The sequence below is a fragment of the Zosterops lateralis genome, assembly GCF_965231275.1.
Source record: "Zosterops lateralis genome assembly, chromosome: 1".
Classification (NCBI taxonomy): domain Eukaryota; kingdom Metazoa; phylum Chordata; class Aves; order Passeriformes; family Zosteropidae; genus Zosterops; species Zosterops lateralis.
Genome location: NC_139762.1, coordinates 28371916 through 28399423, shown reverse-complemented (window position 1 = coordinate 28399423; position 27508 = coordinate 28371916). Strand labels below are relative to the sequence as shown.

Below are 27508 nucleotides of genomic sequence, written 5' to 3'. Positions count from 1 at the left end.
ACCAGGAGCTCAGTGACTTTTGTTCTCGGACCTTCCTTGGTAATAAACCACCTTGGAATCTATAAGGAAGATCTCTCCCTTGTCCTTGTCTCTGCCCCTGGGCACTTCAGCACAGCACTGTGCCCTAGAGAGCAAACCCTGCTCTGCTGTTACTCAGATCACACTTCATGTGGGAACAGCCACTGTTGGTGTGTTGGGAGCCAGTGGGTGATTCTGGCCCCGCTCACTGTCTCACCATGGGCTGCACAGAAATCCCAGCTCTGGTCCTAGATCACCTCCTGCCCCTCCTCCTCCACTGATCTTCATGTCAGCATAGTTGTTCTCACATAGTCTCACTCTGCCTCCCTCTCTGGCCACAATTACAACTCTGCAATTTTATTTTTTCTCTCACCTTTGTAAAACTCCTTTCATAGAGACTTTACCACCATTTCTAATTTGTCTAGCCTTGACCAGCAGCACATCCATCTTTGGAGTGCCAGGATTGGCTCTGTCTTACGTGGAAGAAGCTTCTGGCTGCTTCTCACAGAAGCCACCCCTGCAAACCCCCCCCACCAAAGCCTGGCCATGCAAATCCAATACAGTGGCCTTCTAAATAACTTAACTATTCAGCAATGCAGTCTGTATTCCTTTCTCTCTTAACAAAGGCAAAAACAAACAAACAAACAAACAAACAAACAAAAAAACAAAAAAACAAAAACAAACAAACAAACAAACAAACAAAAAAACCAAACAAAAAAAACAAACAAAAAACCAAAAAAAAAACAACCAACCAAAAAAAAAACCACCAAAAAAACCCACAGTTGAATATGTAGGGATGTGCTAAAAGAACATGATCCAAGCTATACCACTTCTTCAGCCTGGCATTTCAGGCTGTTGTCTTGTGTAATGAAAACAAAGCTTTGGGGAACAGGTGTCTTTTCTCTGTGCTGCTGTCCCGTAATGCTGGCCGCTGCCTCACCCTGCTTCTCTGAAAGGTGACAATTCCCCTAGCTGGTTGAAAAAAAAGGTTTTATCTACAAGGAAGAAAAAGTAGTCTCAGTTTTGTTTTGACTCCGAATCCTAAAAGTGGTAATCAGTGGTGCCATTTCACACAGCTTTACATAGGCAAGCTACTTAGCAATTAAAGACAATTCCATAACATGAGCAATGTAGCTTAAAGGGTGAGTTTAGCAATGCCATGTATTATCTACACTATGCTTGGATTCAAAAAAGAGTCAAGATACTTTTATAGAAAGAATGTGGGCAGAAAAAGGCATTTTTCACCTAACCACTTGGCATTAGGTTAGTAACTAAGAATGAATATTGCATTCCTTTTCAGGGACAAAACATTTCATAATACTGCAGCTGATTCAATATTTGAAAGAGTTTGATCTATGAAGATATAAAGACATTAAAAATTCAACTGATCCCTAAAATATTTAAGAAAAAAAAGGTTATTTCATAACATATCTTTCATAGCAAGATGTTAAAACAGAACTTTGGAGTTTGAGTCAAAAAAATTTAGATATTGGTGACTGAAAGAGTGATCCTTAAAATAAATGCTAAGAATTAGCATTTTAACAACTAAAATGAAAACATCCTGAAGTCTTTCTTCTGGGTTACATTATTGCTATACTATCTTTTATAAACGCCATATCCTCAGCTGCTAATTAGTGTTTCTTATTCCACAAGTTTTAAGCTCTTGCAGAATATTGTCTCATGTAGCCTTCCCAACTTCTGATGATTCATGTTGTCTTTGTATTTTATTCTTTCCAAGCCACTGGAATTGGCTGCTTTTAACTCAATGTTACAGCCCCAATCTGCAGATTATCCTTTGCCAGAACTCCCGCAGGTATCCCTCCCATGTACAGAAATGAAAGCTCTGACACTTATCTGGGGAAAACTTTTCAGATGAAAGTAGTAAGTAATTTGCCACAAGTTATTAGACTTGCTACATTGGTGCTTCTCCAGACTTCTTCTCTTCATTATGAGAATAAAGACGTTTCTCCCAAACTCTTTCCAATTGTTCAGTCACAGGGCAGAACAAAAGACGATTTCTCTTGGTATCTCTCTCTGCAAATTTCATTTGATACAAATGGTATGATATTCACTGTAAAACCTCCACCACTTTATGCTGTAAAGTGATATACTTTATTTTTCCAATAGAAACTTGAAGAATATGTAGCAGAGCAGTGAAAACCCAATTGTTTTCAGTTGTATTTCCTTCTTTGTGTGACTTTGTGTGACTTTGCTAGAACATGACAGTCTGCACTGCTTTACCTGAAAGAATAGAAGAAATAAGGTGCTATCAAGCATGTTCTTATACACTTCTCTTCTACCATAAGATGGCAGACATAGTACATAAATTTTCAATAATATACTGAAAATTACAATTATTAGGCCAATATGCATATGATGTTCCCTACAGTCCTTATTGACATGAACCAGAAAAAAAGTGGTCTCACTGTTCCATTATGTGCTGCTGTATTCATGGCATGCTATTAGTTCATCACTGCAGCTCTTTCAAAACATGACTTGGCAAGAAAAATAAAATAATAAAAATTTGATCAGGCATAAAATTACTGTATTTTTGGTTAAAGTGCATAACAGTAGCACAACATAGGTAAGATATAGCTTTTGCTTTTATTCAACTGCTTTGTATGCTGTAGGTATAAATGAGACTTAAACCAAGCATTAAAACTGAACCTTTCAGACGTTAATGTGATGATAGCTGTGTTATTATGAGCCTAATGATATCTACTGCACACAAGAATACATAGGTGTCATGCTGGGAAACCAATGATCTAGCTCTCATTCTGACTGCAGGCAAAGAATATCTCATCAAAGCTATAAATTTCATGACTCTGTTCCCAAGTTTAAAACCCTTAAGGAAATGGCTTTCATGGTTCAACAGTTTTAAAGGGTTGCTCTTACTTGGCTTTGTAACAAGGAAATTAATAGTTCTTCCAAACAAATCAGAATTATGCCATAGTTACATGCATTTTCATGCTGTTGCCTTCAGCATTTCACTTCCTTCCCCAGATAACATCACTGCAGAATCCACACTGAATTCACGGTGGGGAAACATTTATTACCTGCTATGATTTCACTCTATAGCCTTAGATAGGTGATAGAAGTTGTTTGCTCATTGTATAAATTGTTTTCATTAGGTCATGTGAAATAGAGTCAGTTTCTAACCAATCTCCACTTTTTAGAGTAAAACCAGAGTAAAACCTATCCAGCCTAATGTCAGGGAGAGTTAGTTTCTGTAGTGTGATGCAGAGCAACCAACCAAGAGGTAGTCCACTTACGGGACTGCAATAAGAAGAACCACTGAAGTGAAATACTTCTCTGTCAGCATGGGTTTCTCCCTTCAAAAATTCCTACTGTGCAAATATTGAAGATCCTGAGAGGGAATAATCAAGTTAAATAGTTTTCTTAACTTACAGGTGTAGAAATGCTTTCTAATGAGCAGAAAATGAATATTGTATTAGGATTAGCCACTGTATGTGACACTTTGTGCACATAAAGCACTACAATTTGTGCTGTTCAGGAAAATATCTTAAATAATCACCAAATGTTCAGTGTAGCAATATGTTTCAATGCATCATTAAGACAAAACTAAAATACTATGGATTCTCATTAAGTCGTAAGAAGTTACACATACACTGGGATTAAAATACCAAGATACATTTGCTTTTGTCAAGAATCCTTATGACTGCACAATATTTTAGATCCAAGTATTTCAATGCCAGTGAAGCAACAAACAGGAAAGTAACAGCATCTGTTTCAAAAGCAGCCTTCATTTTTTAGCTCATGCCAATCATTTGGAGCCCTATGTTTAATGTAGCAATACAGCAGTGTGAGAATCCTTGCATGACAACAACGATTAGGTAATGTACTAAAGAGATTAATTTAATAACAATCTATTGCACATATATCTTCAATACAAGCCAAACCACACTCTCATAAATCAGAAATATTACTCTAAGTGATTGACAAGAACATCCACACCTCAAGTTTTTGATACCCCCATGAGGGAGTGGAAAGGTTAGACATTATTTCTAAAGAACAAAAATTATAGTAATAGAGAAATTTGCTCTTCTTTGAGGATGAAGTGATTGTCTGTAATTGAAAACAGTGTTGGAGTCCAAAAAATTCTCCATAGCCCACTGTTCCACAGGAGGGAAAAGAGCAAACATGGAGGACTGAACAAAAACCAACAGCAATCCATCATTAACTGCACAAAAGCAGTGAATTTGCTTTAATATGAGGAAAATGACAGTTTCTTCTCAAGCACAGAAAACATAATTATCCCCTAAGCCACCCTAAAATAGCTATCACTAATGCAATCCAGAAAACTGCAATTCCCAACTGGGCAGCATCATCACTGTCATGCATGAGAGGGATGCAGTGGGAAATAAGTAGTTTTCCATTTAGACTTTCAGAACAGCATGTAACTCTTACTATTAAATAACAGAATAGAGGGAAAGAGAAATAAAGAGGACATTATAACTGGCTGCTTGGGCACATGTACAGAGGAGTGCCTGTGTGTATTTGCATACAAAGAATACACTGCTCCAAAAAAGTGACTGCAATCAGCTGAATTGAAGCTGAATTGAAGCTGTCTGAAGTTTTGCTCTTCCCATCTCTAAGCTGGGCTTTGAGCTTATTCAGATAAGCTTTGAACTTCATCCTGCAGGAGCTAGGATATTTTCAGTATCCAAGCTGGCTTGTGTTTGACTGCAGCACGGATGCACCTTTAAAAAAAGTCACAATATTCTGCATCAGTTTTACACCTTAGTTCTGCTGAAGAGTAACACTCAGAAGCATCATGTCAGAGTCATGTAGCTGTGCTGCAGCCATCTGCTTTACCCAGTGTGTTGTATCAAAAACTCCTCTGGACTCTGAGGAGAAAAAAATATATGATGAAAATATAATTCATACTGGTAGTTTGAAAACTCAAGAATACACAAAAAATCAGTTCAGCTGCAAATTTTAACTAGAACAGATCAAAATAAACAAAGACACCTATTTGGTATAGCCTTCAACTGATCAATTTGATCTTTATCAGTTAAACCTCTCCCCATCTGTTAAGTAAACATGTCTACAAACAAGTTATTAAAATTAGTTTCCTACATTTTTCTGTCAGGGATGAAGCTGGGACTGCATTTCAATTCAGCCACATTTGTCTCAATCTCCACCTCAGTTGAGTATGGTAAAAGTATTGGTTATTTCCATGAAAATGTCTGAATTCCCATATTTGAATTTTGAAGTAAATAACTTAACCCAGAGACAGGTTAACAACACTGACTGTAGACTTCTGGTGATGTACTTTGGAGTTAGCTGAAAGTATGGCTTATGTAATTATACTTTCACATTAAATTTCTGAATAACTTAGGAAGATATGGAAATACTCCCTTAAAGCTCATCAGAGTTATGCATCAAATGGAAGCAAAAGGTATCTTTCAGTGTCTGAACTGTTTTTCTCACTCAGATGTTCAAGAGCGAAGTAATGCGTTTTCATACAAAACCTGAACAGCAAATAACCATCCTCCTCTTCTCATGCACCTGTACAATCCTGCGCTGTCCCAGAGCTTAGACTCACAGCAAAAGGACAAATATGCTACCATGGATTGAAAGGAAATAAGCTTATATAAAGATACAAATACTTTGCACAATGCTTTGATTTCAGGCAGGATAAACCCAAACATCAGTGCATCAAGTGAAGGCTAAAAGGCCAAGGCATGTCAAGGCCAATTCATCTCAGTCAGTAACTCCCCCTGTCATTACGCTTCCTTTGTGTAACCTCTATGTAAACTTCATTCTCTTACCTTTTTTAATAAGTTACTAGTTCTGTCCTTTGAAGTTCAGGGGCCTTTCAGCCTTTTACACTAGACACCTTGCCCCTTCTTCAGATCCTGATGATAACTAAGCTGTAAGCTCTAAGAACTATGGTTTCCTGGGTTAGCCTGAAAAAATAAAAAGCATTCTCTTTGTTTTCACCTACCCTGTGATCCTTCACGTCGCTGCACAGAGAACGGTCCCTAAAGTCCTGCATGGTAAAACTCTGCTTCTGTCTTTCCTAAATCTGTCTCTTCCACTGCAGTGAAGAGAAAATCATATTCCCCCTCCTCTCTGAGATGGCTACAGTGCTTGATCTGCACCAAACAGACCAATGCCAAATTTATTTTATATGTTAACTTACATGATAGCTGCATTTGTTAAAATGAGATCTAGTGTTATTAAACTCCTGTGGAGTAATTGTGATTGAATTTGTCCATGAGCTACACACATTTGAACCTCATAAAACAGAAAAGAATTCATAGAAGATATTGCTTAAGCACAGGCATGTTATTTTTAAAATATCTGAAAATATAGTTTACACAGAGAAGATAAAATTGGGGATGGATACTATTTACAACCTGATTTAACATTCAATGCAAAAAGTAACAGTAAAAGCAAAGGTAAATTGGTAAACAAAATTAGGACTATATGAAGAAAAGTAATTTTAGATATTTATTACTCACTTGAAAGTCTAATGACACAGAAAGAAGTTATTTTATTTTGTTAGAATGGAAAGATTGGCATGAGGGAATTAAACCTGGGTAAGATGGACTAATCAAGACATTCAAAGCTTGACATTCATTAAAAGACAATGATCACATGAAGATGGAAGAGGTTTACATAAGGAAAAGAATAATGCAGCAAGAAACCAATTAAAAATCACAATACAAATGTAAAACTAATTACTTCTGGAAAGGTACCATACATATCAAAAAATTTTTGTCTCTGCCTACCCTCAGAAACATTTATTTTAATCACTGATCAGAAGAAATTTCAGAACTCCTTCAGTAGAACATATTTATCTAACTTTTAAGAATCAAAGCTCTTGCTCAGAAATACCAAAATATGTCTGAATTATAACTATCCTTTAAGGATAACACTGCTTTGCAGAGTAAAACATAAAATTGCCCTATTTGCTTAGTAAATGCTACAAGTGATGAATAACCCATCAGCTTTCCATAACGTGTTCAAAAAGCTTTCAGAATTTTATTGGTAAAGTACTCAGTTCTGATAATTCAGCTTTTAATGTAATCAAGAATATCACCAGGAGCTACTTAATTAATTCCCCAGTGCACCATGAATTTAATTTTCAATGACTTTATTGAGAACTTTTTTTGTTAATTTTACAATGAGAAACTATAACCACTGTTACACAACTTGCAAATATTTCAAACAAGACAGCAATCTCCTATTTTTTTGATTTTTTCTGTTCCGAATTCAGCTCCTGAGATGGATTTTCTGCTTCAGCTTCATTTTCATCTTCCTGTAAAAGAAAATGAAAACCTGAACATTAATCAATTTATTGAAAAAGTACACTTTTTCTGCTTACGCAGAGGTATGGAATTCTGTACAGTCTTTAGTCATTTTTTGTCTGACTAATAAGCATAAAAATAAGCAAAAAAGTCCTTTGTTCAAGTGACTGATTTTGCTCAAGAGTTTAAATAAAAATGATAAGAAATTTAAACAAGTCTAATTGCCTACATTTACAGCAGAAGACTAATTTAATGAGTAAATATTTTACTGACCATTTTACTGGATAGTTACATAAAGAAATTATTAAATTACACATGAATGACAATATATTCAAATGCCTACAGCAGACAGTATTACACACACACCTTTCCTTTGTTCTTGACCAGAGGTTCCCACTAAATTACTTCTGAATGCAAGAACTTTCATCATTGTACTAAAAATTACTTTTGAAAAGCATCTGCCATTGAAAAATGTTTCATTTTTTTGCGACCAGATATGTTTACTTCACCATTTGATAAAAGACAATAAATTTAACTTCAGAGACACTTTATGTGCTGCAGCATCATATTTTTGTCCCATCTAGCATATTTTCTTGACAGGTCTGCCAATTTTCCAATTACTTGTACCACCATATGTTATCTGAAGATCAGTCAGGTCTAAAATAGGAAACATGAGCATGTCAGGCAGCAGCATGCTTACAATATTCTACAGCTTCAGCTCCAAGAGTAAGGCTCATAATTCACTATGGGTTCCTCTGGATCTCATTGAAAAAATGCAGTGACATCATAATGCTTGTTTCCATAGGAATGGATACTGTTTTGTGTCCAGTACAAAATCATGACCTCCAAAGTATAAATTACAGAAGAGCGAGAAAACTGTTTTATAAGGCAACTTGCAACTCATCACATAATGAACAGTCCTTATCCCAGTTTCAAAGTGTGACCAGTTTTCTAGTCTGCATTCTAATTCAATTTACAGAGAATCTTCCACATTCCAATAACACAAAAAAGAAATTAACAGACATTCAGGAATGAAGAAGCATTCTGGCTGCTGTTACAGTACTCATCAAAAGCCAACAGTTTAGAGAAAGGAAACACCAGGGACATTTAGGTGGGACCCAGTAACCCTAGTAACCTGAGGTGTATTTTCCTGATTTAAAAGAACTTTTTCATTCTTGTAGGAAAATAAATTTATCCTTTTGCTTCCTAGCCCTCCTTTCACCATCAAAGCATGCTTTATAAGGATAACTATAATATTTAGAGGTAGAAAATATATAGGAAGATTACCTGGGCAGCACAAAATAGAACAGCAGTAGAAAATCTGATTTAAAAATGTGATCTCGTAATATGTTATGCCCAACTGTAATAAAATGGAAAAGCTAGTTGTTCTATTAAAGTAGCAGATACTCCAAGCCATCATGCCTCTGAATCCTCCCCCTGCTGGGGACAGCCTAGGCACTGAGAAATATTTACATGACTGACCCCTAAAAGCTTTTTTTCCTCTCTTTCTGGTCCATCATCTCTTCAGTTAACTTTAAAACACGTAGTGCTCCCTGTGGCTCTTTTCATTTAGCTGAGAAAACATGTCTGCATGTGTGTGAAACAAAACACTGAAGATTCATTGAAATTAGAAATCTAGAATATATTAAAAAGAGTGCAACGTATAGTATACATAGAGAGGTCAAACTTCAAATGGATACACACATGGCAGAATCAGAAACAACAAAGGAGTAAGGTGTTACTAAGCTTACTGCTTACAGGTGACAAAACAATATTGTGGAATAAAAAAACACTCACAGAAACTTTTGGCTGCTATAGAAAACCAGCCTGGTTATTTATTGAAGAACATATCAATAAAAGAACAGCAAATCTGCATGTTTCTGAAGGCCCCTATCTACAGCAGTTGTATCTCAGCCGACCTCAATACCAACTAATCCACCTCCCTAGCACACAGCTTCACATTATTCAGATGTCCTGATTTGTGCTCCCTCATACAGGAATATAAACTCTACACTATCATTCTTTCCCAGAACTCTTCACATATTGCTTAGGGCTTCCTCTCCTAACAGATGGAGTATGCAGAAATTTCAGAGACAACAGGGCCATACCTTCACTGAGGATGACAAGAGGGTTAAGGCACATTAGGCACAATACTGAATATTGGCTTGCTGAGTTTTTTGATGGCAAAAAAGTTTTTATCCAATGAATGAAGGTTTTTTAGAGAATCTTCTGGCTTTGTGTAAATTGAAATATTTAGTTCTGTGCTCAAAAGGTCATGCTTGCACTCTGGCAGAACTCCCAGGTTACAGCAGCAGCTGCAGTGATCAATGTATTCTAAGATGCAGAAACGATGGCTGTTGGTGATGGCAGCTCCAGGATTTGCTTGGGTTGAATACTCCAGATGGAAGCATCAACTTGAGGATATTTTGCAGAACTAATACATTTCCTTTGTTGACTTCCTGTTGCTTCAACCAAGTAAAACAGAGTCAAACAGCTAAAATCTACCAGCAGTGCTTAAATTTGACTTATGTGGGCAGATTCCAATGCACAAGTCATCCAGATGCCTGGCCGATTTTTTTATTTATTGTTATTTTTGCATTTTTATGCACAAAAGGTTTCTGACTAGCATTGTATTGAGCCATGCTCCACATAAAACATCTTAATTTTGTAAAAGGGTTTTCTCTCCATCTTGTTTCCCAAGAACAGAAACACATCTCATTTGGAAACAGCAACAGAAGTTTGGTATCTCTGAACACAGGTGTCTGCTGTGCAAAGCTCAGTAATTGACATTTGATCCTCCTCATAGCATGAATTAGCAAGCAGAGTAAGCTTTTTCTTTGTTAGACATGCCTTAAGCCAGATCAGTTCCCAGGACTGTCCACTACCCTACCACATGAGCAACAGTGCCAGCACAAACAAGATGGCAGAAAGGATTTTTGGGGAACACTGGAAAGTATGAACCACCAATTTTGGCACTCGTGGAGCTTTCTACCTGAAAAAAAGTGGCAGCAGAGGCCTCAGAATGGCAATATCAGAATAATTTGGGACATGAATCTCTACAAATTATAAGAAGTGTTCTATTACTGCCAGTATGCTTGGGGAAGATCTGAACTGACAATTTAGAGCACATATTAACCATAATACAAGATGTGAAGACTCACTATTATTTCAGTTTGCTGACAACGCAAGATTTCTATGAAATGCTTTATCTTCTTTTTAGTAGCCAAAGAGGCAGCCTGATGATAGCACACAATACTGAAATGGCTGGAGTTTCTAATGTAATTAATAATGTTTGAATTTTCATCTACATAGCGTATATAGCCTAATTATCATGAAATTATACAAAACAGACTGCAGATTAAATATATTTAATATATTTGTTTTAGTAATTATCACCTATCATTATCATTATACTGCTTTTAATTCTGATGAATAGCAAAGGAAAAATTTTAATTTTCATGTTATCTGTTAAAAACCAGTCCATGATGACAGTTTGCAAAGTTTCTATTACCAGCAGCTACACAGCAGACAAAATACTGAATTCTGGTTTCTGCCCACAGAAATTCAGTTCACATTATTTTTATTAATACCTTACATCTCTTTTTTATATTATTATTTATTTTTCTTACAGCAACCTATGACTAACATCTAGGGCTTTCTGTTCTAAAAACCCTAAAAATCCAAGTAGCTTTTCCTAGCAGATGTCACAAGTCAAACTTTTAAAGTAGTTCTTGCCATCAGATGCCAAAAATCAAACTTGTCTCAGTATCTTTTGTGACTACAGACAACCGTAGTCTCAAATATCCTATAGTGAATACACTCACCAAAAAGATGCCTCTGCATAGATCTGGTGACTTGTAATAGCCAAGGAAGGTGAACTCCTCAAGACTGTACTATACTCCTACTGAAAGAGTGCACTTAACAGGCAGAAGATTATTTTAATATTGAAATGAATGAATTTTACTAGTCTGGAATTGATGTTATTACAGATTTACAAAACCAACAGGGATAAGGAAAAGTACAAAGAGCATTACAAAGTGCTGCTGAACTGAAATACCAGCTCAGGAGCTCCTTAAGCCACCAACAACTGGACATCTCAGCTGCATCCTGGTGACACTGATGGAGAGATGGACCTTCTACGTCAGTTTTTCTAATGGTGCCTTAGCCCTGGCATCCCACCTTTTCTCTGATGGAAACAAGGCACTGGATTAAAGCGTTCTTTGGGTGTTCTATAAGTGTTTTCAGATGTCCTATGGGCATCTCTTCTTTCACACTGCTTAGTCTATACTTTGTAGCTGAGCATTTAAAAGGCACAGCAAATGAATGGGGCTAGGAATTTAGAAATGAAACTCTAAATCTGCCACAAATTAAGTGTTTTATTTATTGAAGCATTAAGCACTCAATAGGTTTGCGGAAGTTAATGAGAATACTTTGATATTCAGATATCTTTACGTGCCAAAAAACTAAAGGTAAGAGTCTTTTAAATTCTATTTCTTAAGTTTTGAGCTGACAGTTGAGAAAGACTGTGATACATTTCACCTCCTTTAAAAACATGTTTAATGTCAACCACATTATTGTCTGACCAAATAATAGGTCTAACCCAGAAAGTTAATTTTGTAGTAATTATTCCAGAACATTCCCCTGTAGACAAATTCTGGAATGAAAATAGAAAAAAAAAGTCAAGAAAGAGAGGTTTGAGTATTCCTTTCCTTTTTTATCCCCTACAACCAATTTTCTTCAAAATGTCTGAGGATTTCTTTTTCCTCCATTAGTTAACAAAATGAAATCTGGAAAATGACAGTGAATTAGACAATTCTTAACTCTACAGGAAATCTGACAGTCTTCTGCAAATAGAACAGATCACACATTAATTAACTGTGCTAGGACATGCATCAATTCCCACTTCTGTTTATTGCGCCACACTGCAATATCTAGAGTTTCATTACAATGTTGCGTATTTTGCCAACCGATATTCTAAACTTAATAAACGGCTATATATTACAGGATTATGTAAAGAATCATCTGAATAATAAGAAAGTATGCAAAACCCAAAAAAGCCCTGCTATAAGGAGGAATGACTAAAGGGTTGTCTCTGCTAGTACATAATCTAGAAATAGCACCTCAAAAGCACTCAGAACCAAATTCTGATACAAGTACTTTCTAGAGTATCTTAACCCAAAAGATCTGTAATATGACTAACAGACTAAAGTATAAAGGATGCCCAGCTGGCATTTCACCTCTTGCCTCACAAAATCTAGCTAGTTAAAAACACCAGTTGAAAGTAGGTAAAAATACTTTCAAGACTCTTAAAAAATACATCAGGGAAAAAAGGAATTTATTAAATATTAGACCTTTTGTTTGTGTATGGAAAAGTCTAGCTTCCAAAGTCATGGGCCAAATCTGGAAGAAAATGAGTGTCAGGGAAAAACAGAGAGCTAAGATAGTCTCTCTGTTAAACTGCCAAAAGAAAAGCATCCAGCAGTAAAATTCAAAAGTTATTTTGATTCCAAAGCCTACGTTATCTTCTTCGATGGTACTACCGACAACCCCTGTAATGAACAGTGGTACAAAAATAGAGTACAAATGGAAGAGTTCTTTACCAATGGCTATTAGAAGCAAATATAAATTTCTTGTGATAGATGACAGTTTTCTGTCACTACAGCTCTGAAGTGATAAGGCAGCTGTTTGTTTCCCAAGAAAAGGAGACCCTTGCTACATGGATCATTTTCATAGTGACAGCCTTGACAAGTTTGACATTTGCTTCACGAAGAATTCTAAAGCAGCCATCAAGAAAATGCCCCCTTCGGGACCACTGGATATCTGACAGTTGTACCTTTTAATGTGCAGTGCCATTAATTCTTACTGTCAAAGCCCACCAAAGTCCTACAGCACAATCTCTCCTGATCTGGTACACTAGAAAAAGGAGGCTATGAAGGGATTAACCATTACAATGTAAGCAAACATGACATCAATTAACTGGAAGCAGCTCTCCACCCCACTTTGTTCAGTGAAAAGAGCAATGCTGCAGTTTCCTTACCAGGCAGTACAAACTGCCGAGCTCTAGGTGGCAATGCAAGACCAGCAGAACTACTTTTACACTAAAGCTCCTCTTTAAAAAGCTACAAGCAGCTGCATGTTTATCACAAACTCTTTCCTTTAACTCACACTGCTACAAGAACTTTAAAGTCTTTTTGAAATGTTTGTCAGTGTTCTGTATTTTCTATTTCCTTGTTGCTAATTCTGATTATACAGATAAATGTACCATCGCAAGAGCCCTTACAGTCAAATTTCATTTAACGCTTAGTACAGAAGTGGAATTTCATGCCAGATTTCAAATCTTCCATCTGTTCCTCTCCTTTTTAGGAGGCAACCATTCCACTGAGTGGTCCCTTTGGCTGACTGCCACTACAGTTGGGATCCTCTTCAGGGCAGGTGGTGCTTGAAACCCAACCATTGTTTTACAAGTTCAGCTGGTTCTCCTTGAAGAAAGTAGAGGAAAATATTTCCTCTTTAAGAATTTGAGTCTCTAAAGGTTCAGGTTTATGAACATTGGACTGTACCTATAAATGCTTAAATATCACAAACCTGCAATATCAACTAAGAGATGAAAAGCAACTTTAACAAGACTGTACTGTGCCCATATGTGACAAGTCTTAATTTCCATTCCAGTGTGAGAGGGCACTCTAGTTTTCAGATCTGACACTGTTGTAAGATAATTTCTAAGGCAAATTTTTCCTTCAATTGTAATAATTACATCTGTGCATATATAAACACATACATGGAAACCACAATAGCCTTTTCTACTTATGTAGTAACATAATAATTCTTTTTATGAATTTTAAATTTAAAACAGAAAATTCTCTTTTATATGTACTGGTAATACTACTACAGAAAAATATTTCATAGCCTAGAAATACATATTATAACAAAGATAATTTTAAGTATTTATGGTTATACTCTCACTATATTTACACTATACATTTACTCAATTATAAGAAACAAATCTTATTCATATTTGTACTCTTTATACTAGGAAATAAAATGGCTTCTTAAAATAGTTACATGAGAAGAAAAGGTGCTCTGGCCAACAATAAGGAATTACTATCTCTATTTCTTAGTATGATTTAATGGAAAGAAAAAAAATACTAAGAAGCAAGTTTTATTTTTAAGAGCTCAATTTTTAGGCTAAACATGTATCTTGGTAGGTACTAAATGACAGCTGAAGATTTTTTCATGCTTTAACTGCTTTCTCAAATAAGTTTGTGAAACATAACCTGCATATAATCTATATATATCTATAGCCCTTCATCAAGAGGTCTGAACATCCTTTGCTTCAAAAATTATTAACAACATTAAATGGAAACATATTAACATACTTTAATATAAAAACTGACCTATACAAAAATGCTTCTGGAAGCCACTGTCAAGACATGCTGCCCAAAGCTGAAGGCAGCTGAAAGACATCACTGTAAACATCACTAAAGAACATGTTTATAACAGAAAAAGACAAGCACTACCATATGAAAGGAATACATTTATCTCAATAACAGAGAAAATACAGACCCTAATGAAAATATTTTAGGAAAAATGAGTGCATTGCATGCTTCTGACCAAAATTAATTAGAGTTTTAATGTTTTACATTTCCACTATAATTCTTTAAATGGTGCATTTATTTCATAGTAATAAACATTCGGTTCATTAAGTAAAGTTCAAAATCTGTGTTACTCGCTACATTTAACAACCTTTGGCCCTCTTCCTCTGTATTTCTTGATTCAGGTTTCCAAAGCATTGAATAAGCACTTGAAGAACACAATTAAATTTCATGACTCTGCATATTTAGGATTCTTATTTCATCGAAGACAAAGGGCAATTAATCTACCATTCTATACTGAATTTCAACTTTAGTGAGCCATGATAAATACTGAAATGAACTTACAGGAAACGCTTAATTAAATTACTGTAAAAAGCATAACTGAAGTTTTTCCCTTCCTTATGACAAAATAAAATGCACATTTAATTGGAGAAACCTACTGCAGTATTATAAATTAAATAACTTGGGAATTCATGAAAATATTGCTATAATGTAACACATAAGAATTCGGAAAGCTTTTTTCTTCTTATTTCATCAGAACATTTCACCTAAGTACATGAAACATTCACATTCCAGGCACAGAAGCTGGAACTTTCAATGGAGTTAATATGATGACATTGCCTTCATTTAGTAATTTATTTTCCAAAATGTGATATAAGCAAATGTTGTAGAAATGATTTTATACTTGCTGTAATACTGAACTCCTATATTTAGTCACAATCCATGAAGTTGCCAACAAAACAGATAGAAATTAATGAAGCTGTAGAAGTAGATGAAGGCTAAACTGTGAGAGCAAATAGAATCTGTGCTATTGCTGAAGCAATTAAAAACTAAAAAGACTTTTGCTTAAAACAAAAAAAAACCAACAAACCCCCCCCACCCTGCAATTCCTTTCAGCAAGTCCCCCAAACACATACTGATATTTAAATTCAGAATCCAACAACTATAAGTAAGCAAATGTTCCAATTATTTCAACAACTTCAATTAAATAAAATCCCCAAAAGACAATTTTAGGACCATATCTGTAGTATTGTATTAGTAGTCACATCCATCTTTCATGGAAGATCTACTCTTTTACTACTGTTATCATTCATTTAATCTGAATTAACATAAGCATTGCAGACCTACCCAGAAATCAAAATCATTGCTTTCCAAGATGTACAAACATACTTTTAATTTGACTGTAGAGAATCACAGAATGATTCCCTTCATCCATTTGGCTATGGACATGAAACCTAGTAAGACAAGAGATCTATGGCTTTAAAGGTTGGTTTGAGGGCATCAGTTGGTTTGATGGCAAAGGAAATGTTGTAGATTGGTTTTTACATTTTGAGTTTACTGCTCTATTTGAAGGATCTTGTTCTGAGCCTGTAATCGTGCCTGAACAGTCCTGTTTCTTACAATAGTTTAAATCAGTTGCCTTAGAAGCACCAAGGGTGTATTGGTAATAAACACATAGTCAGCTTGGAATCAAAACTGTAGCATTTAATATACCACAGTTTTAATAGTTTCAGGGTGATCAGCTTCTAAATTGAAAAAAAAAAAAAAAAGTATCAGATTTAACAGTAGATCTCCTCAAACTCCATTCCTCTTTGCATTTCCAGATGAGGATTGAAAGCCAAATACTATTTAATTCATTGGGTATACTGAGGAATGTTTTGGTAATTTGTCATGATAGTGATGTTGCTTCACTGTAATTTTTTGAAGTCAGAATCAAATGAAATTCTTTCAACTACAAAAAATATGATGTCCAACCATTTAATGTTTCAAATATCATCAAAAAGGCACTTCTAAAAAATGCATCCTGTAAAAGCAGCTTCTGCCGTCAAACATAGTCTGAAATCCTTCCAAAACTTTCTATCTAATAATATTTATACACTTTGTGGAAAAAAAAATTAGTTGCCTTTCAGAAAATTAGTATCAATTTAATTGACAGACCTCATCTTGGTGCTGGTAGTCACTGCACACAGGACATCTTATATGTTCATTGTGCATTTCTTTCTGATAAATTTTTAAGTCACTGTTTCACTAAACCACATCAAAGTCATCTTTTGGTTTGTCAACAGCTTGCTTCCCATCTCTGCCTACCCTCCAACAAAGCACACATAACGTTCTTAGAAGAGTGAGAGAAAAAATACTTTGATGTGATTCAATTACTGAAAAGCTATATTCTAAAAGATTCCCAAAGCTAGGGAAATTTGGCTATAACTAATTACTGTTTTGCATATTTATGATAGAAGAGCTCATTACAGAGCTTACATTATAAATTGTTGTTTATGTACTTTTTCCTTAACACTCTGAAGTCACTTAATATCATTCACTGAAACTCCTTTTGAAGCTCACTAAACTCTATGCCTCAGAAGGCTTTTTGTATCCCATTATATTATATCACAGTATTTCCAAGTCATAATATTCTTCACCATATTCTTTACCATTAAGGGGCACAACTTGCAAACACGTATACATGCATCCTTACATTCAACTCATCTGATTACTGAGCTGAATACTACCATTGACTGGGGCTACATATGAGCTACACTGTAGAACAACACTTTTCTGGAATAGATACCGACTTTAAACAGCTCCTGAATCAAGCAGGACATCTTAACTATGGGTCTTAAAGAGGAAGATGATCTATTTTCCAGAGGTCTATGCTTTCCCGAAATCTTAGTGCTGCCAATCAACTGTCTCTACAGAGTTTCTGTCTATCACCTTAAGGAGGGTCAGCTACAGCCCCATGGTGATGTTTGGCACTTGCTGCTCTCTGCTCTTGCTCAACAGCTGCTCTTGTACCTGAGAGTGGCTCCTAACAACATCAAGCAAAAGCTTCCATCATCATTCATTTTACTTAGTTGCAATCTATGTGGTTTCATTCATTGGTTTTTCTCTTTCTGCATATACAGGAGCTCCAGGAATTGGGTATCATTATTCTAAGAATTAACAGCCAGTAACTATTGCCTTTTTTTCTGTTTACTGATGATTTAAGATAAACTTATACACTTACTGATGATTTAAAATAAACTTAGCATGTCTCCTTTACTCACAAAACTGAACAGGTAGCATATAAGAAAAAGGTTATGTAGAAAAAACAGGCTCATGTTCTTCTTTGGCAAATACCACTTAGTATTCGAGACAACCCATTTTGCTGCTTCCTCTCCTTTACATGCAACTTAGATGATCAACAAATCAAGAAGCACAGAAGCCTGCAGCACTGCTATTTAAATCAGCATTTAAATTTAGAAAAAAACCCCAACCCTATACTACCTAGTCTTCCAACGTAATTTTTAAATATGATTATTAAATATATATAAGACTGTGAAGAAAATATAGTAAATGCCATCCATTTAGGCAGACAACAAATCAAGGATCTTACTTTTCCTACATTACCTGGTGTTTCTCTCTGTCAGTACTCTCCTTAATGTCACTGAGAGCAGCATTAATTACTTGTTACTTGAACTGGACTTAGGTATTTTCAATCCATTTGCACTCAAGGAAACCTTTCAGGAGATAAGTTCTCAAAAGACCAAATAATGAAAAATTTTGTTAGCTGTTGCTTCCCCTGTCCACTGAAAATTCCACCAAATTATGCTTTTTAAGACCTAGATATAGAAAGGTCTCTAGCTCCCCTTTGAAGATTTTGCTGTTCAAAATGATAAATGATAATACATAAATATTTATCTATAGTATTAATAAATAACCCAAATTTGCCCAAGTCTTATCATACCACATGCTATACAAACACATCTGGGAGTTTGATCATGTAGAGTTGAAAATCAGTTATGAAAACAAAACGAAAGAAGAGAAGAACAAGAAATAAAACATTAGGGAAGCTAAGTATGTCAGGATAATGGCCATGTACATTAATTGAATTTTTGTTCCAAGTATGGATAATAAATAAAGACTTATTAAAAAGTGGTTATTGCTAAAATGTATATAGAAGTATTTCAAATAGTTTTGGGTTTTTTTAATAAAACAAATAAACTGATTGTACAGAACAGATAAAATATCAGTTGTTGGAGATATTTTATCCAAACAATACTGAGGCTTGACTCAGTCTGTAGAGGTATCCTTCTGAGTTAAGGTCAAGGGGACAACTCCTTGTGTAGGAAAAGCTGAGGAAACCTCTGGATTTCTGGAAAATGTCAGTGAAGAAGAAATGGAGAAGTGATACTTAACAGGTCGTCTAATCTAAAGGAGGCATCACTGACAGAAACTGGCATAAAGCTAAAGCAATGCGTTGATAGTAAAACAAGGTCTGAGACTCAGGTGAGGAGTTTCTCAGCTGAAATCTCTGACATTTGTACCCCTGCTATAATACTTTCTTGGCCTGGCAGGTGTGGAAATTCAACTCACTGCTAGAATGTTAAAGAACTTACCCATAAAATGGGAATAATAATACTTTCAATGTCAGGATGGAGCTCTATGCATGAAAAGATTTATATAAGTGCTAAGTGCTGTCATTGTTATTACATTCAGTGAATATAGAAAACTTTAAAAGCATTAACTTTTCTAGCACAGAACATCACCCATTCTTTCTGAAGCTAGAAAAGAAAACATAAAACGAGTGTAGTTATTGCAAGAAATTGTCAGGTTTCAAGTTCTGATGCTTATTTTTTTGTGTCTAGAAAAAGTAAACAACCATTAATAGCAGGAATTTTGTGATCCATGACATTTTATAATATGCAACAAACTATAAAGTATATGAAAAACAGTTTTACTTCATATAAACTTGGTTTTTGTAAGAAAATTATTTAATTTGAAAGATGCTTTGAGAGTAATCAGAAAGCAGTGCATAAAAAAGGTGTCTGGTTTGGAACAATGAATAGAGAAATGAAGTCAATTTTTAAAATATAATGTAATAAGGAAGTAACTACTAAGTCAGTCCTACTACATCAGCCAGTGGGATCAAATGAAATTGATATCTATTTGTCCTTCTCAGAAGGGGAAGCACTTGCTCTCCAAGGAAGACCATATCTTAATGGAATTTAAGTGGTGGTCTGTTATCTCTCTGTGAAACCGGTCATCTGGAATTAGGTAAGATTTTTTACAGGAATGTACTTTCATTTTTAGGCCATCTTGCATAATTTGAAGATAATTATTAAGACTGTGATCAAGAATTACATCTTTGGATGTAGAAACTTTTAGATACTTATCTTCTAATTCTTGGTTTTTAAAAGGTATCATTTATGTCCTGTCTTGTGCCTAGAATTCAAACTTTACAGTCCACTCAATGGACAGCAGAAGTTTCACACACAATATTCCTTTCATCCAAGAACAGCAATCATTCATTTGTCCTAGCAACATCACATTTTCAGACATGGGGAGCATTGTCTCTTCATGTAACCATTTTTTATCTTGAAAATCTTTATTTCATTGAGAAAAATAAAAGTCAGAATTCTCTTTCATATATTTAAAACTTTAATTACAGGAGGATTGCTACTGATACTGCCCAACACATTAAAATACTTTCTCTGAACAGAACTGTCACTAATACAGTATTTAAATTTACAAAGTGATTTCCACATGAATGGGATTGTTCCAGGCTGAAAACAACATTTTTAATACCATAAACAAACAAGAGATGAATGCACAAAATGAACTGTTTAACAGAGGTTTATGTACCCCTTGTGCATTGTATTTGGAAATGAAGTCCTTAAACTCGGAAGCAGGGGATTCTCTGTGGATTAGAAGAGAGACACGCGGTCCTTTCAGCAGCATCCTTTTATTCAAAATTTGGCACTAACACCCTGTTTGCTTCAGCAAATGACTTCATGCTTTGTCCTTTTAATCCAATTTCCACCATAATATAGACTGAAGTGTTGTGAAAATACTGGAAGGGAATGCCTAGAAATTTATTGCATTAGAAATCTAATCCAGGTGGTAATCCAATCCCACACAGCATGTTTTTCATTAACTGAGATGTTTAACCCACAGATGGCTTTATACAAACCAGCATTCTGCACTAGCTATGACTGAAAATAATTCTCACACATGAAGACATGACTCAACAAGGCAAGTAAGAGGCTAAGTCTGACAAGAAGAGGAACAGTCACTCTACAGAAAGCTACAATAATTGATTCTAACACTCATCCCAAGTTGAATAGCTCAGATTTGTAGGCTATTACAGCATTGGGTACTTAGCTGGTGCAGCCCAGGAGAGTATAAGCCCCTCTATTCAGCAAGAGCTTTGTCATTAGGTACTGTCTCCTCTCAGGTGAAAGCACCACATGTACCTTAAACAGCCACCCCACAGCAGGCAGGAGACCATTCAGAAAAATCTTATTCAGAGTTCACCATCACAGAAAACAGTAATTTCCTAGACAATGAACATTGCTGCTTTTGTCTTTTATTTTTTGAACTGATTCTTTCCTGAAAAGGACAGACACTTACAGATGCCAGCAGCTTGCCCTGTATGCGTCCTGGCCAGAAAACCAGCATTCCCATGTTCTCCCTGTAGAAGGCCTGGGTCCACTTGCATCTCAGAGACAACACAAGGCTGCTGCTCATTGCTTGTGAATATGATGTCAGACTTTGATTAACCAAGGATTTAAATTAAATCCAACAGTCTTTAGAAAACTTAAACATGGAATCATACCACTAAGATACTCCATCACAACAATGCCACATACCTTTTTATCCTAGCCAAACAAGTCTATATTCATAGATGTGTTTATGTTTAACATGTCTTGAGCAGGAGAAAGAAAATGGTGGACACTCATATTAAAAATTTCTACCATTTGCGAAGCAAACGTTTTCTTAATGTAGTTTTTTCAAATTTGTCAGTTTTACACTCTTCTTCACAGAAAGGTAAATTTGTTCCGTAATAATTTCTATAATTTTTCACAAGGTATAAGGTTTTGTCTATAAAGGATATTTCAAAGTTAGGCTGGTAGAAGGAAAAAAAATGTGCAGTAGGGAGGAAGAATACCCAAAAACCCAGAAAATACATTCCCTGGCAACATTCTTTCCAATAAGGCCTGAACTGCATTTTTCCTGCACTGGGTCTTAGTAATAAGCCAGCCTTCTTGCTTAATGAAAAAGATTTGTATTCCTGGCCTATGTAAAAATACAGGCTGTATCTGTGATTCTCTTTTTCCTGTTGCTTCTCTGAGTAACTGAGGTGACAGCTAAGATATTTATTTTGTCTGAATAGTTCATTAAATGCAACACAGCCCTCCCCTACTCTTTGAGTAAAGTCCCAAACACATTTTTTCATTTTCAAGGTCTTATCCACTTTTACAGAGAACATGAGAATTTTCTCCATGCCCAATTGGTTGTTTTGAGCTGATAACTAGACAAAAGCTGATTAAAATAACATATCTCAATGTTGCTCCACTTTCCTCCCACAAACTGCTTTCTTAATATGTCTAGAACTTCATACTTGGGTGTATGTTTCACCACCTTTGGGCTTGTTTCCTTCTAGCTTTCACCACCTACTTCACAGAACTATCATCTTTTAACCAGGAAAGTTCCTGGAGATCTTAAAATTCCTGGATGATGCTTAAAATCTTAGTATCTTTTCCTTTAGATACAAGCTCTTCTTTCTTTGTTTGTTGCTGTTCTTCATGTACTTCCTTAAAAGAACATCTACTCTTGGTACAAGAATAAGGTAGACATACCAGCTTTCCACTTATAGGTATGTTCAAGGTGGGGGACTGAGTAGATTTTCCTAGAAAGGAAATTTCTGGCAGTTGTTTTGATTTTTTAAGATTCTTAGTCGTAATTTTTCTTCTGTTGTTCCATTTAAGAGTATTAAAGTGAAGAAACTGAAACAGGCACCAGTCTCTCTCTCTAAAGAGCTAAAATGTGTTCTGGGACTATGTTGCAACCAGACAACCAGCACCCACATGGGCACAGTGACATATTTTTGTTATCACTTTTAGAAGCCAGATATTAAAATATCTTAGAGCTCCCATCATATTAGTGTTTCATCACTCAGAAAAATTTTTAGATTCCATAGAAGTAGCACCTATAGCCAAGACATATGCCATGAGATATGTAGCAAAGGGATTTCCATGAGATGTGCCACATCCAGCCCCTCTGATCACTGAGGATTAGCTGGAAAGCAAGAGTGTGCATTTTCTGCCAAACTACTGTACTCTTAATGCAACAGATTCTAACAGTGATAACAGCAGCTTTTGTCTCAAGTGTTAGAGTTTTTCTCAGGAGTGCAGCAGGTTGTGATCATATTTATATCAACTGAGATATTTTTTCTAACCAACTTCTATACATAAAATCATCTTGCTTTCACCATGCCAGATGCATGTGCCTCACTAATGCAAAAATATTAAATGCATAATTGAATTTCATTTCCTTAGGGCATATGATTTCATAACCCATGGCAGGAAAGGATGAGAAGAATCAATTAACAACAAAATGCCTGTCCAAACAAATGATAGGCCAGATCTCCTCAAAAGCTTCTTTGTGCTTTCTAGACTAATGCTTATGAACCGGTGATCTATCAAGCCCTTCAAAACCAAGCAGTAGATACTCTGCAGTTAACCATTTTTTTCAGAGGTACTGTCAAGAATATGTTGCTTAAGAAACTTTCAGTTCAGAAAGCCCTAGGTGCATCTCTTCTGATTGTGACAATGAAATACCATTTTCAAATGCAAGACTGGCTGACTTGCTGTAATTTCTAAGCCATGCACTTACAGCTAACTGGAATGCTATCATGAAAAGACCAATGCGACCTCACTTCTGACAAGTGACAGCTTTCCTTATGGAAGTTATTTGGTGCTAGAAGATGTGAAGTGAGCTCCCCTGAAAATATTCTGAAGATGTGAATTCTCATGCTGGAATACAGAAGCTGCCACCAGTCAATCAAAATTTAACAGATTTTATGATTCTGGAGTTTGCTTGCCTCAGAAGCATCGATGTATGTTTGAAAAGAGTGAGGTACTAGGAGTCAGCCTGCCTGCTCCATCTGCCATGAAGACATCACACTTGTTCTGCAAAGTAGACAGGATCCCATGGTGCTGGAAGGGGTGAAGACAACCAAGGGCCTCTCAGTACTTTCATTTCAAAGCACAAAAAAATGTCGTGAAATCAATTCATCTGATGTCTGAAAATACTGAGTTTACCACAATGAGAAAAGCCTCTGCTATGTGCAACTATACATACTAATAGCCTAATGCAGTTTTTCTCTGATGAACTTTTCCTATACTATCTAGAAGCCAATATTTTGAAAGATACACTGCAATTGCAAATTTGCCAGCATGGATCTTTGTAGCCAAAAGCCAAATGGATGGCTTTAAGCTGGCTTAAATAAGTGCCTGATTTCCAAGAGTAGGATCCCATAGTTCAATACAGACATACCTCATATACATCTCCTTTATTCTGAACCAGAAAGCAGTGGAACCTACCAGTTAAAGCAGGTTCTTATCCTGTATGTAGGCAGCTGTTTGGATTGAAGTACTGTGTTATTCTGAGCTCTCTGACATGGCTGACCAGAGTTCAGTTTACATAAAAAGCATAATGTTAAAAAAGCTCCCTAAAACCTGAACAAAGCATAACCAAAGGTAATCAATGAATTTCTATGCAGTCAGATATAGAACCACGGATAATTTCAATTATGGTGACTCAAATTCTTCTTTCCTTTGAACTCTCTGAAAATTTGGACATTTGCTTTCACAAGATGCATTTGATGGACAGTAGAAGGAATGCCTAGAACATAACTCATCATCCTTATGTTCCACATTGATTTTAGGATGCAACAATGCAAAAATTCCCTAATACATATGCTACAAACATTCTGGCAAGAACAGCTGGCAAGCCGTTTTACAGAGTGCCCATCCAAGAGGAAATTGATATCTGTCTGCAGATAATCACAAAAGGTAAAGATTTGGAGTCTGTAGGAATTGAAAATGTTTACAAAAAGAATTAAAATTGAAACTGCAAGTTTTTTTCAATACTGATCATGCAGTATTAAACAAGCTTTACTGACTTATCATAGCAATTACTTTTTGTTTCACATTTATGACATTCTTATCATGCCTGAGATGCTAATGCAATTTGACAACAGCAAATACTGCAAGATCACTTAGCTTATCCATGTCACTTGTGGGGACAAACTCACAGCCTTACATTAATGACCTTCCAAACATACTAATTGCTTCTAAAATGGTCTGCTTCTGTGATTTTGTCATAGAAAGATTCATTCTCACATTGTCCTTTAATACCTGATTTCTAAAGAAAACAATTATCACATTTCTAGGCAGCAGTTCAAAACCAAAACACTGGGTATACCCCATAAAATTGTATTTTGATGTTTCTTATTAAATACATGACCTTACTAAATCTCCCAGCTTATTTCATCATCAATGTGATGTGATACTAATTAGTGATAAAATTTAAATTTATTGCTAGAAGAAAACACTTGGGATTTCAAAGTAAAATTCTCACATTCATCAGAAACAATAAGACTTTATTTCAGCTTTCTGCTTGTTTGCAAAAAGCTGTGATGATGAGCTTGAGTCTTCTGTGATAGGACTGGCTCCAATAAAAGCAATGTCACTTCTGACCAGGTACCTTGGAGAGCACCTCTGTCAGAAGACTGCAAAGATGAGGCTGGAATTAAGGAGGTAGTAGCCATAAACGTGTAAGGTGCTGCTGCAGGACTTGGGAAAAGAGCATGCACAAAGAAAGCACAAAACTTGACCACTCACCCTTCAATAGATTAGAGAAATGTGGAATAAGACACTAAAGTACTACAAATCAAATGGGTTTAAAACAATAATGAAGGGACAGCTGTAAATTCTGCAAAACGGATGAAAGGTTTCATCACATACTTTTCTATTATCATTTCCTTACAAATAGTACCAACACTTCCCTGCATTTTCTTGCAAAAGAAGCCAGAAGCAGAGCTGAAAATGTGATGAGATACCATAATATTTATATGAACTGTAGTATTTTTGTATAAAATGCTTCATTGCAACTGTATTTTGAATTCTAAATATTATATTCTTATTAACCCAATTACTTTGCTTTGTATATATTTAAACATAATTATATACTGTGATATGTACCTCTCCTCTATAACATTTACTGCTAAGGTAAATTTTAACTAGATTAAGGCTTCATCCAAATACACTCAGTATATACATTTTTTTTTTTTCCCAGACTACATTACAATTGTACACAACAGTAAAGTGCTAGATATATCTTAAGTTTTCTGTAAGAATAAAATGGGTGCTTTTAAATTGACAGTAAACACGTGTCACAGTTTTCTAATGTCTTCTAAACAAAATATTTGTAGGATTAATAGGAAGTTTACTGCAAGCTTGTTTTAACTTTGACTTGACCTTCACTTTTTTTGTATTAAGAAGGGGTTTTGTATTCATACATATATTCCTATTGAAGACAGGGTTAAACTTGTCTGAAGCATTTTAATGAAATACTGAAGACCTCCTTTAATTTATGGCATATATATTTTCAAGAAGGAAAATGCTGATATTATCTTGGTTATAAGCTTGCTGCTGAAATGATTTAGATATTCTTTTCCTTTCACACAGTATCAGTATAAAGCTTTTCTTTGCATGCAATGAATTATAGTTGACACTTCAAACCTATTCTATCAGTATCTTCTAGTTCAGAAAAATGAGAAAACGTAAATATTTATTCTATGTATACAGAAAATACACTGGACTCTGATAAAAATGATCCATTATGGAGTGATGAATAACTGTTACATGTGTCACACTTAGTAAAGGGCAAAAAAATTTGCCACTTTTTAATATGAGGATTTGAGGTTATTGTGCAAATAAAAATGCAGTCATTTTATCATAGTGAGCTGATAAGTGTTTAGGCCCAGTGATTTTTGATGACATTCACTTCATGACTCTATGGATGATGAAGCCGCCTGATGCAGATTCTTGGTCTGATTTAATAAAGCCTATTAATGATGTGCTTTAACAGTAGAAAGATATTTATGCAAACAACCTTCTATTTTCCTGGTTGATATGTGCAATACCTCTCTAGCTTAAGATTAGGTTTACCAATTAATAAGACTAAGAATTCATTTGTTCCGTTCTGTTCACTGTCTTTAATCTTCTATTGCTTCTATTGCTAACTTAAGTTTCTACATTATGTAGAAAAGTAGAGGCTATTACAAGCTTCTCAATAATAAACACTGTAGGAAAAGAATGTAAATTTTCCAAATATTTAAAACAATATTATCAGTCATTATAAAACAATTATGATCAGTCTTTCCTTAAAAAAAAAAAAATAGATTTCTCCTATTATGTGCAAACTCTAGCCGAAATGCAGTAAAAAGAACTAAAACGTTATTTAATTTTTTTTTTAATCCACAATGTCTGGTTTTATACTAGAAATGAAAGCTTTTTTTTTTTTCCTTTTTTTTTTTTTTTTTTTAATTCAGTGATTTAAAACCATATAACCCTGACTGCAACACTGAAATGCATTCATGATACAAATTATGGACCTAAAAACAAATGCCCAAAATTACAAGTTCTTAGGGTAAGGTTGCCACAAGAAAAGTGTAATATTTAATTGCACAGAATTATTTTCTAATTTGTGTTATGGGATCTTCACAGACCATAACACTGAGACCCTGTGCTTATTAAATTCAATACATATTGATTTAAATGAAAATAAAGT

General features: G+C 35.3%; 1 protein-coding gene across 5 annotated transcripts in view; it reads right to left on the bottom strand.

The window, feature by feature from the left end:
• Positions 1-6507: 6507 nt before the first annotated feature.
• The window catches only part of PHF14 (PHD finger protein 14), a gene marked incomplete at its 5' end in the record, with an annotated part of 163155 nt that continues 142154 nt past the window's right edge, over positions 6508-27508 (bottom strand). For 4 of the 5 annotated variants that reach the window (XM_083881182.1, XM_083881180.1, XM_083881179.1 and 1 more), the window contains one exon: positions 6508-7309. In XM_083881182.1, coding sequence (XP_083737308.1) covers positions 7235-7309 — 75 coding nt within the window. In that variant the 3' untranslated portion in view covers positions 6508-7234. The remainder of the gene's footprint in view (positions 7310-27508) is intronic. The other variant, XM_083881178.1, reaches the window with a different exon arrangement.